We start from the raw sequence: 16,796 nt of genomic DNA on the forward strand, positions 1-16,796 counted from the left end.
CAAACCTTACATCTCAAGGGCGTGGCTTACCCACCTTTGCTTGCCAACCTGATTCTGACTGTCTGTATCATTCTACTTTCTGGTCACTGGATATGTTTCACTTCAGATCCTGTTGGCCAAGTTTATGACTACAACCTCTCTCTATTGTCCCTTCTGTTTGAACATACGCACATACATCCCCTCCCACACCATTAATCAAACCAACCTCTTACAGTATTAAGAACCCAGGCCCTTACCTTGACATGTTTTTTGGAACATTCCATGCAATGTTGAGTATAAGCATGGTAAGTTATTTACCACCCACCACCCGCCCCCCCCATCCAGATACTGTGTTTTGCTTTGCAAACGCTTTTTGCTTTTATGTTTAATGACTGAATGCTTATAGTAACTGACCTAGAGCTCCCAGAGTCAAAGTTAGGTGGAATATTTTTCTAGGCATTCCTAGCACTATAAACTAGTCTTCAGGAAGCATACAAATTTGAGACGATCTTTTACATTTAGAAATTTGTATTTAAAGTCAGCTAGTCATATACAAATGAAATCTACTGAGTGAATAACGAGTAACAGGGTATTATAGGCAGCTTGGCTGGTGTCTACGGACTTTACCTGTATCCACTCTCACACGAATATGACGCAGTAGAAAGGTAGGTAAGCCCGCTCAAAATATATTTCCCATTATTTATGTTTTCGGGGCTAGAACACTTGACCAGTTCACAGACAGGAAGAGAATGACTCCAAGAACCGCTAGCAAGACAGGATGATTCTCTAGCACCATCCAGAGTATATCCTTTATTACACCTAAAGAAGATAAAGGAAAATTACTGAATATACTTTGCTTTATTTTGCATCATTTTATGAGCACCAGAACCTTTAAAAATATTGAGGATTTACACTTTACGATTTATTGGAGGAGTTCTTTTTTTTTCCTACTGAAATAATGCTTTGAAATTATTTTTTTTTTAAGGTTGAATATTGTACATCTTCCCCCAGGGACCCTGCTGAGTGATAAGTAGAAAAATAAAGAATTTGGCTTGCCTCCAGTTTGTGCCATGGATTAGTAGCTGCAAACAGACAATTCCTAATTTGAGAATGGTCCGGTTTAGCACAAGTGCCTGAGATATTGGGTCTGGAGACAAAACTCCAGCTTATAACCAAGAATATTCATCAGCTTGCATGGCCTTCCTCTATGACATCCATTCTCAGAACACCTCAAGGAGATGCTGGGGACGAGAATAGGTGACTGGTCGAGGAATTTAAGGATTCTAGATAGGACTACCCATTAGGTTATTAAATTAGATTTCTTCATACTAGACATAAATTAATTCCATATTAATTCAAAAACATCCTCTGGGATTCTTCTTCTCCCTTTCTTTCAGCATTATATCAAAGCCAGCATGTCGTCAACAATGTATACAATGTAGTTTAAAGAAAATTTTTTAGTGTTTATTTAGTTTTGAGAGAGAGAGAGAGAGTGAGACAGAGCATAAGCACGGGAGGGGCAGAGAGGAGATGACACAGAATCTGAAGCAGTCTCCAGGCTCTGAGCTGTCAGCACAGAGTCTGACACAGGGCTCGAACTCATGAACTGCAAGATCAAGACCTGGGCCGAAGTCGGACACTCAACTGATTGAGCCACCCAGGTGCCCCCTACAATGTAGTTTTAATCTTACGCACTTACTGATATGTTACTTTACTGCCATAGGTAAATGCTGAGCCATCAAAGCCTCCGTTTTCTGGAATAGCTGGTACACCACAGGAAACAGCTTAAAGGTGGAAAAACAAAGAAGGTACTGTTTTTCTTTGCTAGTGTGTACAAAAATCTCTAAAAGCTCCAGGGCAGCTCTAGGTTATCTTGTCACGTTTAAAGATGAACCTAATAGTTAGGCTTTAAATACGAAGAATATTGATACACTTAACACGTGACATTTCTACACTTTAAATCTCTAGTGCTGCCCAATGCCACGAACATGGTGAATTTACTACACATACCTTCACAATATGGTATCAGATGACTCCATTCTCCAGACCCCAGACATGTGATTTTGGTCACTCCCATCAGCTGATATCCTTCCTCACACGAGAATGTGACTTCGGCGCCCACTGTGTAAGTCTCACCATAAGAGTGGCCATTTTCTGGATCTCCCGGAGCCTTACATTTTATAGGTTCTTGAAAGGAAGAACAAGTTTTTGTGGGGAAATAAGTGGTGTTCACACAACCATGCAAGGTCTCACAGCAAAAGAGTTTCACTACCATTAAAGTACCAGTTAAATTTTTTGGAAAAAAACTTTTCAAGGGAGATGCATGGAGGTGTGGGATATGCCGAACATTAGACCAGAACGTTTTTGTTTTTGTTTTTTCAGAGAGAGAGAGACAGAAAGAAAGAGAAAGAGAGAGAGCTAATAAGCGAATGGGGGAGGGGCAGAGGGAGAGAGAAAGATTCTTAAGCAGGCCCCACACGGAGCCCAATGTGGGGCTTGATCCCACAACCCTGGAATCATGACCTGAGCCGTAATCAAGAGGTGGACGCTCAACCAACTGAGCCACCTAGGCAAACCCACAGAACATATATTTAATAGGCATTTAAACAACAATATTTTGGAACATCAACGACTAACAAAAATATACAAAATTGATCTGGCTGCAAAGGGAGTTGTTTGTTGGGGAAGTAGCGGTGGTACCAGGGCATTTATTAGAAGAACGTTAGCTCCTCCTACCTCGCCCAACCTCATACCTACTTTTTAAGCGCAACTGACTTTCTCTCAAATTGATGTAAAGGCAATACCTAAGCATATTTGAGGAAAGTTCTCAAACTCCCTTTCCAAACAGGCTATGGATCAGAGACCCCTCCTACGTACAAATTTGAGGTTGGTCACCTCTTCTAGGGAGAGAAATAAGTTAAAGGGATATTTGGGGCTAGAGTTGGATAGGAGTAAATATAATACTCAAATTCTCAAAAGGGGAAGATATATTGATTCAATCTTTCTAAAGGTCATTATGGCTATGTAAGTCAAGGACTTTAAAGCCTCTGAGAAAGTAAACGCCATTATAAGACTTGATTTTGAGAATTCCTCTTCACTTCCTATTTTACTATTTTCTGGGAGTTGCTTTCTCTCAATAAATGCAGAAAGACATCAGTGAGTTGAGGGATGGGCTCGTTTTATCAAAGTTACCACAAAATACAGAGATGTGATAAGGCAAGATGTCCCTTTTTTTCAACAATATAATTCTGTGTGGCTGAGGCAGAGGAAAGATACTGATGGCAACGTATCTTCTTTGCTCCGATTGAGGCTTTAGAGGCCAGATTATAGTTCTAAATCCCCTCTATTCTTCTCATACTATGCAGATATTGCTTCAATATTCTGGTGATATAGTTGGCTTTTGTTTTTCAGAGACTGGGAAGCTGGGCATAGCACAGTGCTAAGGTAAAGCTCCTTTAGTCGTTACTTATGTGTCTTTTTAAAGATGGTTTATCTTCTCCACCTGTCCTTTGAACTTGAAAATAGTGTTGTGTTTTTAAAAAAAAATAAAAAATTAATAATCTTCCCAATTACACACGTACTAGTTACCTGCACAGTTTTTGCCATCTCCTGTGTAGGGTGGGATACAGGAGCAAATGTAGGATCCATTTGTATTCAGGCAGGAAGCATACTCACTACAATCTGACCCAACTGCACATTCATCGACATCTAAAATGAAGACAGCTTACAGGTAGTGAAGTTGATTGATTTTTCTTATGTATTAAGCATTTTTTTATATTTTATATATAAATTTTATATATATAATTATATATAAACATATTTTATATATAAAATATATATTTTTATATTTTTTATATTTAAATCAACATATAACACTGTATATATTTTCATAAAATTTAAATATAGTAATAATGATCACATTGCAGTTACGCAATCAAAGCTACGATTTCCGAACTACTCTACAATCCAGCAATTGCACTATTAGGTATTTACCCAGAGGATACAAAAATACAGATTTGAAGGGGTACATGCACCTCAACATTGATAGCAGCATTATCAACAACAGTCAAACTGGAGAAGGCCCAAATGTCTATCAACTGATAAATGGATAAAGAAGAAGTGGTTTATATATACAATGGGATATCACTCAGCCATCAGAATGAAATCTTGCCATTTGCAATGACATGGACGGAGCTAGAATGCAGTATGCTAAGTGAAATAAGTCAATCAGAGAAAGACAAATACCATATTATTTCACTCATATACGGAATTTAAGAAACAAAAATGATGGGTATATGGGAAGGGGGAAAAAGAGAAGAGAGGGAAACAAACCCCAAGAGACACTTAATGATAGAGAACAAACTACGGGTTGATGGAGGGAGGTGGGTAGGGGGTGGGCTAGATGGGTGATGGGTACTAAGGAGGGCACTTGTTGGGATGAGCACTGGGTGTTGTATGTAAGTGATGAATCACGAATTCTACTCCTGAAACCAATATTGCACTGTATGTTAATTACATACAGTAAAAAAACCTATTTCCCCAGTTTGTAGGTGGGTAAGTAGAAGAACAGAGAGATAAAAATAGTCTTGATGTTGAGCCTGGTAACAATTTAAAACATTTTTGGCACCTCTAGGGACAGCTGCTTGGTCACTATGGCTTGTCCAGGGTGTCTTGGGATGAGATGAAGTTAACAAAGGAATGTCACAAGAGAGCCTCAGGGATTTGGGGTGACTGTCTCTCATGGAGCTGGAATAAACGCACACAGTACTTGCCAAGATTTATCTCACCAAGGCATGATGGTGAAATGCCATTCCAGCTCCCATTATCTGTACAGAACATCCTCGAATCACCCAACAAATAGTAGCCGTTGTTGCACTGGTAGGTCACTGTGCTGCCAGCATGGAAGTCCTCGGCTGAATAAAAGCCATTCTCCAAAGGGGGTGGCACCCCACAGCTAATGCCTGCCACGTGACCAGGAAGAACAGAACTACGTTAGGAGAAACATGCTCAAAGGACATTTTGTTTATATTAAACTAGTAGTTCAGTTAAGCATGACTTTTTCATTGCACACAAACATAGACGGAGAGTCTGCTAGGAGGGGGAGCAGGCAGTAGACATGCCCGTGCCCTCGGCATCTAGCGTGCTCTCTGGCTCAGAGTGGGCACGCACTTCATTCGTTAGGAAGAAATATTCACGAAGGTCCTACTAGACACTGCCAGAGGCGCTAACGTTGCAGTAACGAACCGGAGATAAACTCCTGCCCTGTGGAGCTTACTATCTAGTGGGAGTAGAGAAACAAGCCACAGATAAATATGTAAGTCAGTGAGAATAGATGCTATGGAGAAACTTTGCTGATCACCCTACCTACAACAGCAGTCTGCCTCCACCCAATCCCTCACTTTGTATTTCCCTGCCTTGCTTCATTTTTCTCCATAGTCCTTACTTCTGGCCCTTGTTTTTCTTATTTATTATAACTTAAAAAATACTTGTTATTTTCTGTCTCTCCTACTCCAGTATAAACTCCATGAAAGAGACTTTCTTCCAATGCTGCATCCCTAGAACATAGACCTGTGTCTAGCACATGGTAGGTGCTTTAAAATTGCTGAATAAAGAAATGAATGGACGCACCCAACTCAAGGGATCTTTTCCTATTTCCCACCCGGCCATAACCCGTCCCCCTTTGGACTCCAGGTCGCAGATCTGTCTTTCCCTCCCAACCAGTTCCCTGCTGCACCTGGGGTACAGCCACAGGTGGGTGTCTCTTTGGATTTCCACCACCCATTTCCCTCATGGTGGCCAGCACAGTTCGTTACACGAAGGAACTATTCAATGAACATTTGCTGTATTTGCTACTGTGGTGCACCAGGCTTTTATGCAGCATTCCTGAAACATTTCTTATGGTCCAACATCTTTCAAGAGCTACTGAAATGCCTTCAACAAAGGCAGCTCACGTTCACAGTGGGGGAGTGGTTGTGTCCATTGTCCTTGATTCAGACAGTACTGCACAGGGTTCCCGACCATCTGGAAGCCTGGATCACAGAACAGACTGATTTTGGAGCCTGGCTTTAAGTCTGTTGATACAGTTCGCAGATGAGGTACCGTTCCTTCTAAAGATGGGCAATCTGAGGGCAAAGAACAGAGGCCCAGAGCTCGTCAGCAACATTGTAACAGCATCGCTAGGTCAAGAGTTTCAAATCATGTGTTGTGCAGCATCCAAAGGCCACTCCACTGACACTAAAACAAGGTAACACGTGACCAGATCACTGACAAGCAAATTTACTCAAAAAAACTATTTGAGTCAACCACTTTTCCTCTTTCAGCAGAGGTCAGCTGAACATTTTTTTAAAAAAAATTTTAATGTTTATTTTTGGGGGGGGGGGGAGAGAGAAAGAGAGTGGGAGAGGGGCAGAGAGAGAGGGAGACACAGAATCCAAAGCAGGCTCCAGGCTCTGAGCTGCCAGCACAGAGCCTGACACGGGGCTCAAACTCATGGACGGTGAGATCTTGACCTGAGCAGAAGTCGGACGTTAACCAACTGAGCTACCCAGGCTCCCCACTGAGTATTTTTTTTGAAGGGAAGAAGTGGTATTTTAGGAATATTAATGAAATCTATCAAAACCCACAAATTCTAGGACATCTTTTTTTTAATGTTTATTTTTGAGAGAGAGAGAGAGAGAGAGTGTGTGAGCAGGGGAGGGGCAGAGAGAGGGAGGCACAGAATCTGGAGCAGGCTGCAGGCTCTGAGCGGTTAGCACAGTGCCCGACATGGGGCCCAAACCCACAAACTGTGAAATCATGACCTGAGCTGAAGTCGGACACTTAACCAACTGAGCCACCCAGGTGCCCCAATTCTAGGTCATCTTTAGGAACTTCTTTACATACACTGAATTTTACAATCATTGAGACTTTGATTATTCAGTGTATGGGTTATAATGTCTGTTGCTTTACTCCTTGTAAAGTAGGCTGCTAGGAAGTGTGGAGTCAAGAGAGTACCCCATCTCAAAGAGGAGGACAGGACTTTGGTGGCATTTCAAAAATTAACTGTATCCCTCCTCTCGTCCTATTTTCCTCATCTTCTTTTACCATTGTCCAAGTTTCCTCCATGATGAATTTCGTACTCTCTTATACAGCATGTATTTAAGAATTAAAAAATGAATCCTTTGGATAAAGGTTAGAGTGAAGACGAATTCGTAGTTAAACAACAGACTGACAGGCACATACTATTTGACCAGCATGGAATTTGGAATTGTCTCCTTTTGCCATAAAGTCTCGGGAGTGGTCAAGGGATGGCAGTCTAGAGAAGAAAGAAATTCTAACCAGAACAGAATATGCTCTTGGAATCGATCTTCACTTTCCCCACAATTCCAGACAGGAAATCAGCCCAGGCTAACACATTTCCTTTACGGAGTTCCTCTGGGCATGAGGTTGCCAGTGACTTCACCTGAAAGTTTAAACACACGTCTTCAGATCAACCTTACTTGCCTCAATGTGACAGAGTTATTATGTCTTAATTTAGTCCTGCTGAAAACATTCACAGATTTTAGCGGGGAGGGTAAAGGGAAGGAGGCTTTTGTACAGTATGATTTCAGGGGTAACAGGTAAGCCTCTTCCCTCCCTCTCTCTCCTCCACCCCATCATTCCTTCTCCCAAATACGTCAGTTGCCAGAAATCCTGAAATTCTACACACAGAATTTCTCGTGTAAAGCTTTACAGTTTGTGGAAGTGTTGTAGAGGTTCCCCATTCCTCATCCTCCTGTTTTCTGTCTCTGATTGACAGGCGGGTAAACTGAGGTCTAGGCAAGTTCTGCCACTGTAATAAGGGCAGACATCTATGAAGCCCTTGCTCTGTGCCAAACAAGACCATGACTGTATACGCCGTGTTGTGTTCTATCCTGCCGAAACTCTACTAGGTACTATGCTATTCGCTCATCTTTCACAGATAAGGAAACTGAAGCTTGCTTGTTCATCTTTCACAGATATGGAAAACTGAAGCTCAGAGAGATGGGGTAACACGTTCAAAATAATCACTACACGTGTGTGGTAGAACTGGGATTTGAACCCAGGCTTTTGGACTCCAGACTGTCTTTAACCACTAGCTCATCTGTTAATCTCTATGCATGATCTTGTGCCAACCCTCAATTTCTGCAACAGAGGAATTTGAAGCAGTATTCTCTACAGTTTTGAAAGCGCCGAATCCTGACCACTAGACCACCAGGGGGTGTCCCTACAGTCCTGAAATTACAAGGCATCATAAAATAATCATGTCTAATAAAACTTAAAAACATCACCGAGAAACCGAAAAGGGGATTCGCTGAAAGTCACTGTAGATAACCTCCGCCTGGCCTAGTCTACGACCGTAGTAGCATCAAATGATCTCGGTGGTCAAGTTTGAAAACCCAGAGGTTGCAATAAGATATGGCATCATTAGTCTGTTCACAGTTGTACTAGGTTTGTACCTTTGTATCTCATTACTGTCATACACTGAAAATGGAATTGACCTGCTGTGGAGACAGGACATAGTCCCAGAGGTTCAGCTGGCTTATGGAGCCCACAAAAGACTCAGCTGGGTTGAATCCCTCTCCTTTTTTGTCTTGCTCTTGCCCAAGCACTAATGCACCACCACCTAAAGAGACAAGAGAAATAGGAAGGAAAATTGACCTTAATGTCTGTTAGTCTTGAAATGCCAAATTAATGAAAGCACTGCCAATATAAACATATCAGGTAAAATTACTGAAAAGTCAAATTACCTACATTTACTGTGTATTTTACCAATAAGGAAAAATTCAGTATTTTATATAAAGCAACTTAGAACATAGTCAGAGAAGGTTTAAATATTAGATTTACAAATATTTAACTATTAAGAACCACATATATACATAATATGCATGTAATATTTTGTGTCAGCAGTAAGTCCTGTTTTTCCTCCTTTCTTCCGGGAAATTACCAGAAGCTTCCAATAGCTGCTCTTTGTTTTCTTCTTAAGCCTACAGTGCTTACATTTCTATCACCAATTCCAAGGTAACTTCTACATTTGCCAGGCCTACCTAATCACCAAACTCAATGGAAAGTCTTTAATATTCTCCTCTGGTGATTTCACTGTATCATCTGTTGCGGTTGAACATTTATTTCATTCTTTTGAACTGTCCTTCCTAGACGCACTGGATGGTCTGTGTTCGCTCCTCCAGAGACACCTGCCACCCTTCTCATCTCTGCTTTGTGCCCCCAAAGGTTGACACCTATCGATGGCACCACCTGGCTGCCTTGTTCCTCTGGCTTCTGTTTATCCCTGGCCAATGGAAGGACCGGCTCAGGCAAGAAAGTGGGATGAGAGAAAAGTTTAGTTTTCCTGGATGCCTTTGTCCCAGGCAAAAGGTTGGAGGAGGCTGTTTTCCTCTATCGAATGTCATGGTTTCTGCTGGGTGATTTCTCTCCGGCACCACAGGTTTGCCTAAGTTCTGGCAACAACTCCCACTCCTTGCCACTTCGAGTTTACTTCTTGTGCCATTCCATTGTTGCTAGTCATGGATGTTTTACTGTCATGTTTTGCTTCTCTGAATCCTGACCACACCTTTGAAAACAGTCCCTTCCTTAAATTCTTGTCAGTTTATCCTCCTCGCGTGTGCTACCCTTTCTGCCAGGAGCCAGGCTGATTCCACTTGGTGAACATGAAAGCATCTTCTCCTGGTTCTCCTCGAACCTTTCTGCTCATTCACCTCTCTTGTCTGCCTGCCTCTTAAGGTGCTGATGCACCCAGGCTTCCACCCCTGGCCTCCTTGCTCCTTCCTTCAACAATCTCCCCATCTAATCTTACTCACCTGCCAATTAGTATGTGAAGAACCCCCTTTCAAGGCTTCCCAAACTATATCTTTTTCTTATAACAATAATCATTAAAAACTAATACATGCACAGAAGGAGATTTGGAAAAATAAAGCATAAGGAATTCTACTAACCCAGAAAAAAACATTTAACAGTTTTGTGTATTTCCTTCTAGGATTTATTTTTATTATTTTTTTAGTATATTTGTATGTGTGGGAGAGAGATTTTAATACACACAACTAAGGATCATACTATATACAATGTTCAAATCTTGCTTTTCTTCTTTTTTAATTAATTTACTTATAAATGTATATTTATTTCTTTTGAGAGAGAGAGTGAGTGGGAAAGGGGCAGAGAGAGAGCATCCCAAGCAGGCGCTGAGCTGTTAGCACAGAGCCTGATGCAGGGCTTGAACTCATGAACCATCAGACGATGACCTGAGCCAAAATCAAGAGCCGGACGCTCAACACTGAGCTAAAAAAGAATCTTGCTTTTCTTCTTCAACATGCTCTCATTTCATGAGTTTTAATGAATGTACAACAGTTCCTAATTTGCTTCATTAATTATTAACCATTTCTTATTGGATACTGGAGTTGTTTCCAAGTTTGGTGCTAAAGTTTCACTGAGATAAATATATTGATACATAAGCACTTATTCAGATCATTGATTATTTCCTTTAATCTGATTCCTGGTAGTTGAATTGTTGGTTGTATGCACAGGGTTTCTCTAACGTTCTTGATGAAAGTTTCTACAATGCTTCCCAGAAAGGCTGTATCAATTTTCATATCAGCAATCTCTAACAGTGTCTGCCACGCTGAATCCTTGCCAATCACATCCTATCATCAAAAACAACTCTGTCAATTTGATATAAAATGGTAAAAACCTATGTTTTTAGCTGCATGTATTCCTGTGATTAGAATTCAAACTCAATATGTCTAAAATCAGATATAAAATCTTACCTCACTCCTAACCTCTGCTCTGATAACTGTCCTTCTTCCTAGAATTCTTTTCTCAGCTAAGAGACTCTTCAATAGACCTAGTCACCCAAACTGAAGCCATCTATTCACTAAGCTCTGTCAGTTGGAGCTCTGCAATTTTTATGGACTCAAATTCATTTATACTGATGTGGGCAGACAACCATCTCCTTGGGTGGTTACTATTACAGTTTCCAGGTTTTATTCTCCTATTCCTTTAACCTACTTTCTCTCTTTTATCATGGTTTATTTTTTTTAAATATACAAATCCTTTTTTTTTTACCATAAAGGAAATACATGTTCATTATGAATATGGGAAGAGAATAAAAAAGAAAATAAAAGCCACCTGCAATCCCACTATCAAGAGAAGAGATAGTTGAACCTAAGAATACTTAAACACAAAAAGGGAACAACACCCCACTTCACCTGATAATAATGCCACATATAGAAGGATCCAGATAGAGCAAGCATATTGCCCCATACAATACTGAGAACCCCGTATCACCTAATACTTCTGCATTCCTTCAAACAAAAACTCTCTGAATACCTTTTAAAAAGTACTTTTAGAAAAGAGTTTGAGTTCCATTTGAAAAAGGGCATTAAAGAATTGCTGGGAAGATGGCGGCATAGGAGGATGCTGGGCTCACCGTGAAAAAGGGCATTAAAGAGAGATACTATTAGCAGTGCTCCAGTTTATATATTGGATATACTTGTATACTACGTACATGATCATGAAACTAAATAAGCAAATGGAACACACCAGCAACTCCTCTCCTCCTTGGAAGACAGTTTTGTAGCCATCCATTGTTACCTCAGCATGGATCTTGCTAGTCTTACTCTAAGTCCCCAGTCGCATTTCTTACACAGGGAGTCCCACAGCTCACCTAGGAAAAGCTTCTAATAATTCACAGTCTGGATAATCAGGGAGTAGAAATCGAGAGATAATTGTTGACCTTTGTGTAGAACCAAGGACAACAAAACCAGCAAACTTGATGTTCATCTAAGCACCCGCACGTCTGGCATCAAACAGAATTACATTCCTTTAGCTAAGACATACCAGGTATGGCTGAACCAACAGAGAGGCCCATACCACCGTCAGATAATTTCCCATCGATATAGACTTTCCAGGCTCCATTAGCACTTGTCCAAGTGATTGCAATATGATGCCAACTTCCATCATTCACGGAGGGACAGTCTGTTATCTTTTCCTTGCCATTCACATAAAGAACCCAGCTGTGAAAAGATTCCAGGCAATAGAGTCATCAGTCATATGTTGTAATCTCATCTGTAAGACATGTTGCTATTTTTCTTTTTCTTTTTTTGTTCTTTAAGCACTTCCAGAAAAAACATTACTTCTTTTCTTCCATTTAGTCATATTTCATTGAGGCAGATTTGGTTTACAAATTATACTTTATCGTAGTTCATTGAAAATTAATTTATGCTTCTTAAACATGAAGGGGTAGGAAGAAGTCTTAGGATGATGTGAGAAGCTGATACAATGTGAGATAATTCACCAACTGTCTATCCTGGAGACGGTGAATCAAGGATGGAAGGAATGAGAGTTGTACAAACGTCAGACTGGTTTCCTTCCTTCTGAATGGATGTTCCTAAGACCAGGAACAAGCTTCAGATGACTCTCAGAAAGAAGTTCTGTCTCTGGGTTGCTGAAGCTGTCACAGGGCAGACAACATATGTCGCTCCAAAAGAAAGCATAATTGGCACTAAACAAAGGTGACCAACTACAAGAGGGTTCCAACAACCATGTCACTTTGGGGAATGTCAAAGATAAGAAGCAGCTTAAAGTACACTATCTTCAAAAGCAATTGGAGAAAAAGAAAAAATTAGGGAAAACTCATAAGGAAGATAAGAATCCGTTAAATATCTCTTTCTGCATCTTCTTAGTCCCTATTCAAAGATGTTTGTGGAAAAAAATGGTATCTTTATAATATTAATTGTTTCCCCTTTGTGTTTTCCCCTTTTCTTTCTGCTATTCAAGGGGGTAACAGATTCTCTCTTTATATGTATTTTGCCTCAGGAGAGGTTTTTTTTTTGTTTTTTTTTTTTTTTTTTTTTTTTGCAAATACCTTGGATTTTGTTTCTGAAAGTTCAGGTCCACTAAGAAGAATAGGGTTTGAGGACAGGACGATTTCCACCAGAATAGTGAGCGTCCCATGGACTAAGGAGAGAGAAGGGAGCTCTGTGGGGCTGGCAACCTGCTCAGTAACAACAGGACAGAAATTTGGGAGGATCAGACAGAGAAAGGACACCACAGAATCTGTCTAGATTGAAGGTAAGGATTCCACGCAGCAAAGAGCTGTGATTCTGAAGGAGCCACGGAAGCCGGGGCAGTTCACAGCCCAGTGGAGAGCAGTGTGGACAAAGGACCGATGACAAAAGTCCTGGCCAAGTCTGTGGCTCTTTAACACAGCTCTGTGGGGTTTTGACAATCTGCAAAAATCTAAGGTAGGGAAGTGCCCAATAGAAAAAGAAGGCAGAGACAGCTGAGGATGGCCTTTCTGACAGCCCAGAGAGATGGGGCCCTGCAGTTGGAATTAATTGATCCAAAAGGAAATAAAGAAATATCATTTTGTACACTTGAACTTGTAGGTGGATTCATAATATATGTGTCTCGCATGGGTCAGTAATGTCACTGAAATCCTTCAACCCACAGAGGCTCTGATATGTGAAAGAAAGAGTGTCAGTGTTAAGAGTCAGAGTCTGAGACTTAGCTCTTCCACTCCCAAGGTGTAAGATTTTGGGCGAATCATTTAGTCCTTCTGAAACTTTGTTTTGCTACCTGTAAAATGAGTTCCTCAGGTCACTATGAAGATCAAATGAAGTGATACTTAGAAAATAGCAAAACATAATACATGCAGAAGGTACTATCCCTGAAACTTTCTTACAGAACTTGCCCAAATGTTCTGTTTGATTGTTGTCACTCTGCTGTCCTGCTGGGGCACCTGACCCCCTTGTTCCTCTGTCCCCCATCCCCAATGTCAGTTCTACCTGGTGCCGGGATAAGATCCAGCGTATGGCTTTCCTGATGGTTTTGCTTACCCATTATAATCGGTCAGGAGGAAGGTGTTGTCACTGCCATTCTCAACTGCATAGGAGATCGGTGTCCCATAGTTAGTGGTGTCAGAGGATTTCATCCAGAAGGTGCAGGTTACAGCATGGAGAGGTGGAAGCACACCATCTAGCATGGCGTACCCATAGATACCCGAAACTTCAAAATCCAGGTTAAAACCTGAAGACTGGTCTGCAACAAATAAGAAAAGTGTGTGGCCCGTGGCACTTGGGAGGCATTTTTCAACTGTCTAAGGTGATCAGCAGATCATGTAGTACTATTGTCAAAGCAGCCCGTTTCAGTAAATATGATGATCTGAGAAGCAGTTTCAACATTAAATATATATTATTTATAAAATATAGAACACATTCTTTTAAATAGAATAATCAGTGGGTATCTAAGATAGGGAGAGCACTCAGTAGTGTCAGGAAGCAGAGAAATAGGGAATAGCTAGAAGGAGAGGTGGAATTGGGAAGTTAGTAAAGCTGGCATTTACTTAGAGACACTAAGGCATGTCTATATGCTGATGGGATGTCTCCGCAGAACGGGGTAATTGATACTGCAGGAGAGGAGGAGGGATAACTGCAAGGGCCACATTCCATCTCTACTCAAGCCCCTAGTTCTTCCCTAGTTCATGAGCAATTCAGCTCTGCCCCAATCCTGCAAACCACACTCAAGAAAACAAAAGTCCTAGAGCTAAGAGACTCCAGCGTCCCGAGAAAGCTGCTCGGCACCGATTCTCATTCGTGTCCACGGACTCTGAAACCAAGTCCTCCTAAATCAAGCGTCCTTTCTAAACATGTAGAATGTGAAGAGTTCTACTATGTTCCATTTTCTCTATTTCCCCGTTAAGCTTCAGTTTCCTCACCTGTGCCATGGGGGAGAATATTACCTCATCTGCTGGATGGCTATGAAGATTAAGTAAATTCAAAATACTTAGCATAGGTTATGGTATGTAGACAGTGCTTGGAATAGGTAAAAATGGACACTTTTATGATATCAATAATTTTAGTGCTGTTATGAGTAATACTGAGTTCATATATACCTATTTCACACCTGCTGCCTGAAAATCCTGGCCGACATTTACAACTGTATGAGTTTAATTCATCCACACAGGTGGCCTGATTTCTACATGGGTTAGAATGACATTCATTGATGTTTAATTCACAGAATGGCCCCGTGAAGCCTGTTGCACATTGGCACCTGAAAGAAACAAAATGTTACTAACACATAGAAAGGCATCAGAAGAAGTCTCCCATCTATGACAATATTGTCTCAAAAGCCTTTGAAAACTGAAACTCATAGATACAGAGAACAGATGGGTGGTTGCCAGAGTGGAGGTGGGATGGCAGAAATGGGTGAATTGGGTTTTGTTTGTTTTTAGTTTAAATAAATTGGGTAAAATACTCTGAAATGCTGAAACATGTTCCACGTAAAAACAATACTTTGTTAGTCACCTTTATTTTTTTAGTTCCTTTGATTAAACCTCTTTAAGACAATATATATTTGGAGTGTTGTAGTAGCAAAAATAGTGTAGGAAGTAGGTCTGATCCAGTTGAAGTATTATATACACACTGGGAGTTCTCTCCCCATAGAAGTGCTAGGAAAAAATATAAAAAGCTCACGTGCCATTCTAAAGCCTTTATATACATTAAACCAATCTTTACTGGTTTAATGAAGTGGCGTTATTATCATTCCCCTTTTACAGACAAGTAAACTGGCTCAGAGAGGTTGATCTGCCCAAGTTCCCTTGTTATTAAACAATGGAGTATCATTTTTAATTAATTAATTAATTAATTAATATCATTTAAAAAGTTTTTTAAATTTTTTTTTTGAGAGACAGAGAGACAGAGTGTGAACGGGGGGCAGGGGCAGACAGAGGGAGACACAGAATCGGAAGCAGGCTCCAGGCTCTGAGGTGTCAGCACAGAGCCTGATGTGGGGCTGGAACCCACAAACTGTGAGATCATGACCTGAACTGAAGTCAGATGCTTAACCAACTGAGCCACCCAGGCGCCTCTGGAATAGGATTTTAAACTCAATCTAGTGCCTTGTTCTTAATCATCATGCCATATGGTCTCTGTGGTATGCAACAAATCATTTAAACCTGTCAGAATGGAAAATATATTTGATAATGTCAAATGCTGATATAGGTGTCATGAAATGGGAAATCTCATATAGTGAATAGAAATACAATTTGGGATTGTCAAGGGAAGTTGAGAGTTTGCATTCCCATAGGCTGTATATCCATTTCTACTTAACGTGCTCCAGGAAATTATTGCACCAGTGCACAAGGACACATGTAATGAATGTTCATAAGCATTATTTTAAATATTTATGAAAAGGAGAATGGGAAAATAAACCATGGTATAATCATTCACTGGAATACTAATCAGCAGTTAAAATAAACTAGAGCCAAATGTATCAACCTTGACAACACATAATGTTGAGTGAAAACAAAACCTAAATTACATAATACCAATTATGTAATACATAAAATTATACTATATACTATTTATGTGGTAAAAAATGAAATCTGAATGAGAAAAATATTCACCAACTTCAGAATAGTGGTTACTATTGAGGAAAAAGAGGAGTGTGTGTGTGTGTGTGTGTGTGTGTCTGTGTATGTGTATTGAAGGGACTCCAAAACTATCTTCAGAAGGTACTTCTTTAAAATAAAAGATGTGGGGGCCCCTGGGTGGCTCCGTCGGTTAAGCATCCAACTGTTGATTTCAACTCAGGTCATGATCTCACAGTTCGTGAGATTGAGCCCTGTGTCAGGCTCTGTGCTGACAGCGTGGAGCCTGCTTGAAATTCTCTCTCCCTCTTTCTGCCTCTCCCCTGCTCACGCATGCTCTCTAAATAAATAAATACATACATACATACATACATACATACATACATACATACATAAACATTAAAAAACCCCCAAAAGATGTGAATCAAATATGACAAAA

At 40.5% G+C, this 16,796-nt stretch overlaps 1 protein-coding gene across 1 annotated transcript in view; it reads right to left on the bottom strand.

Annotated features, from left to right (window-relative positions):
* Positions 1-16,796, bottom strand: part of SVEP1 (sushi, von Willebrand factor type A, EGF and pentraxin domain containing 1) — a 196,835-nt gene that overhangs the window by 63,913 nt on the left and 116,126 nt on the right. The window contains 11 exon segments of the mRNA XM_030293777.1: positions 607-798; positions 1,679-1,763; positions 1,990-2,166; positions 3,568-3,687; positions 4,767-4,940; positions 5,931-6,101; positions 7,297-7,420; positions 8,478-8,602; positions 11,827-12,002; positions 13,827-14,028; positions 14,882-15,039. Of these exon segments, the coding sequence (XP_030149637.1) occupies positions 607-798; positions 1,679-1,763; positions 1,990-2,166; positions 3,568-3,687; positions 4,767-4,940; positions 5,931-6,101; positions 7,297-7,420; positions 8,478-8,602; positions 11,827-12,002; positions 13,827-14,028; positions 14,882-15,039 (1,704 nt within the window).

The sequence above is a fragment of the Lynx canadensis genome, chromosome D4 (assembly GCF_007474595.2).
Source record: "Lynx canadensis isolate LIC74 chromosome D4, mLynCan4.pri.v2, whole genome shotgun sequence".
Taxonomy (NCBI): domain Eukaryota; kingdom Metazoa; phylum Chordata; class Mammalia; order Carnivora; family Felidae; genus Lynx; species Lynx canadensis.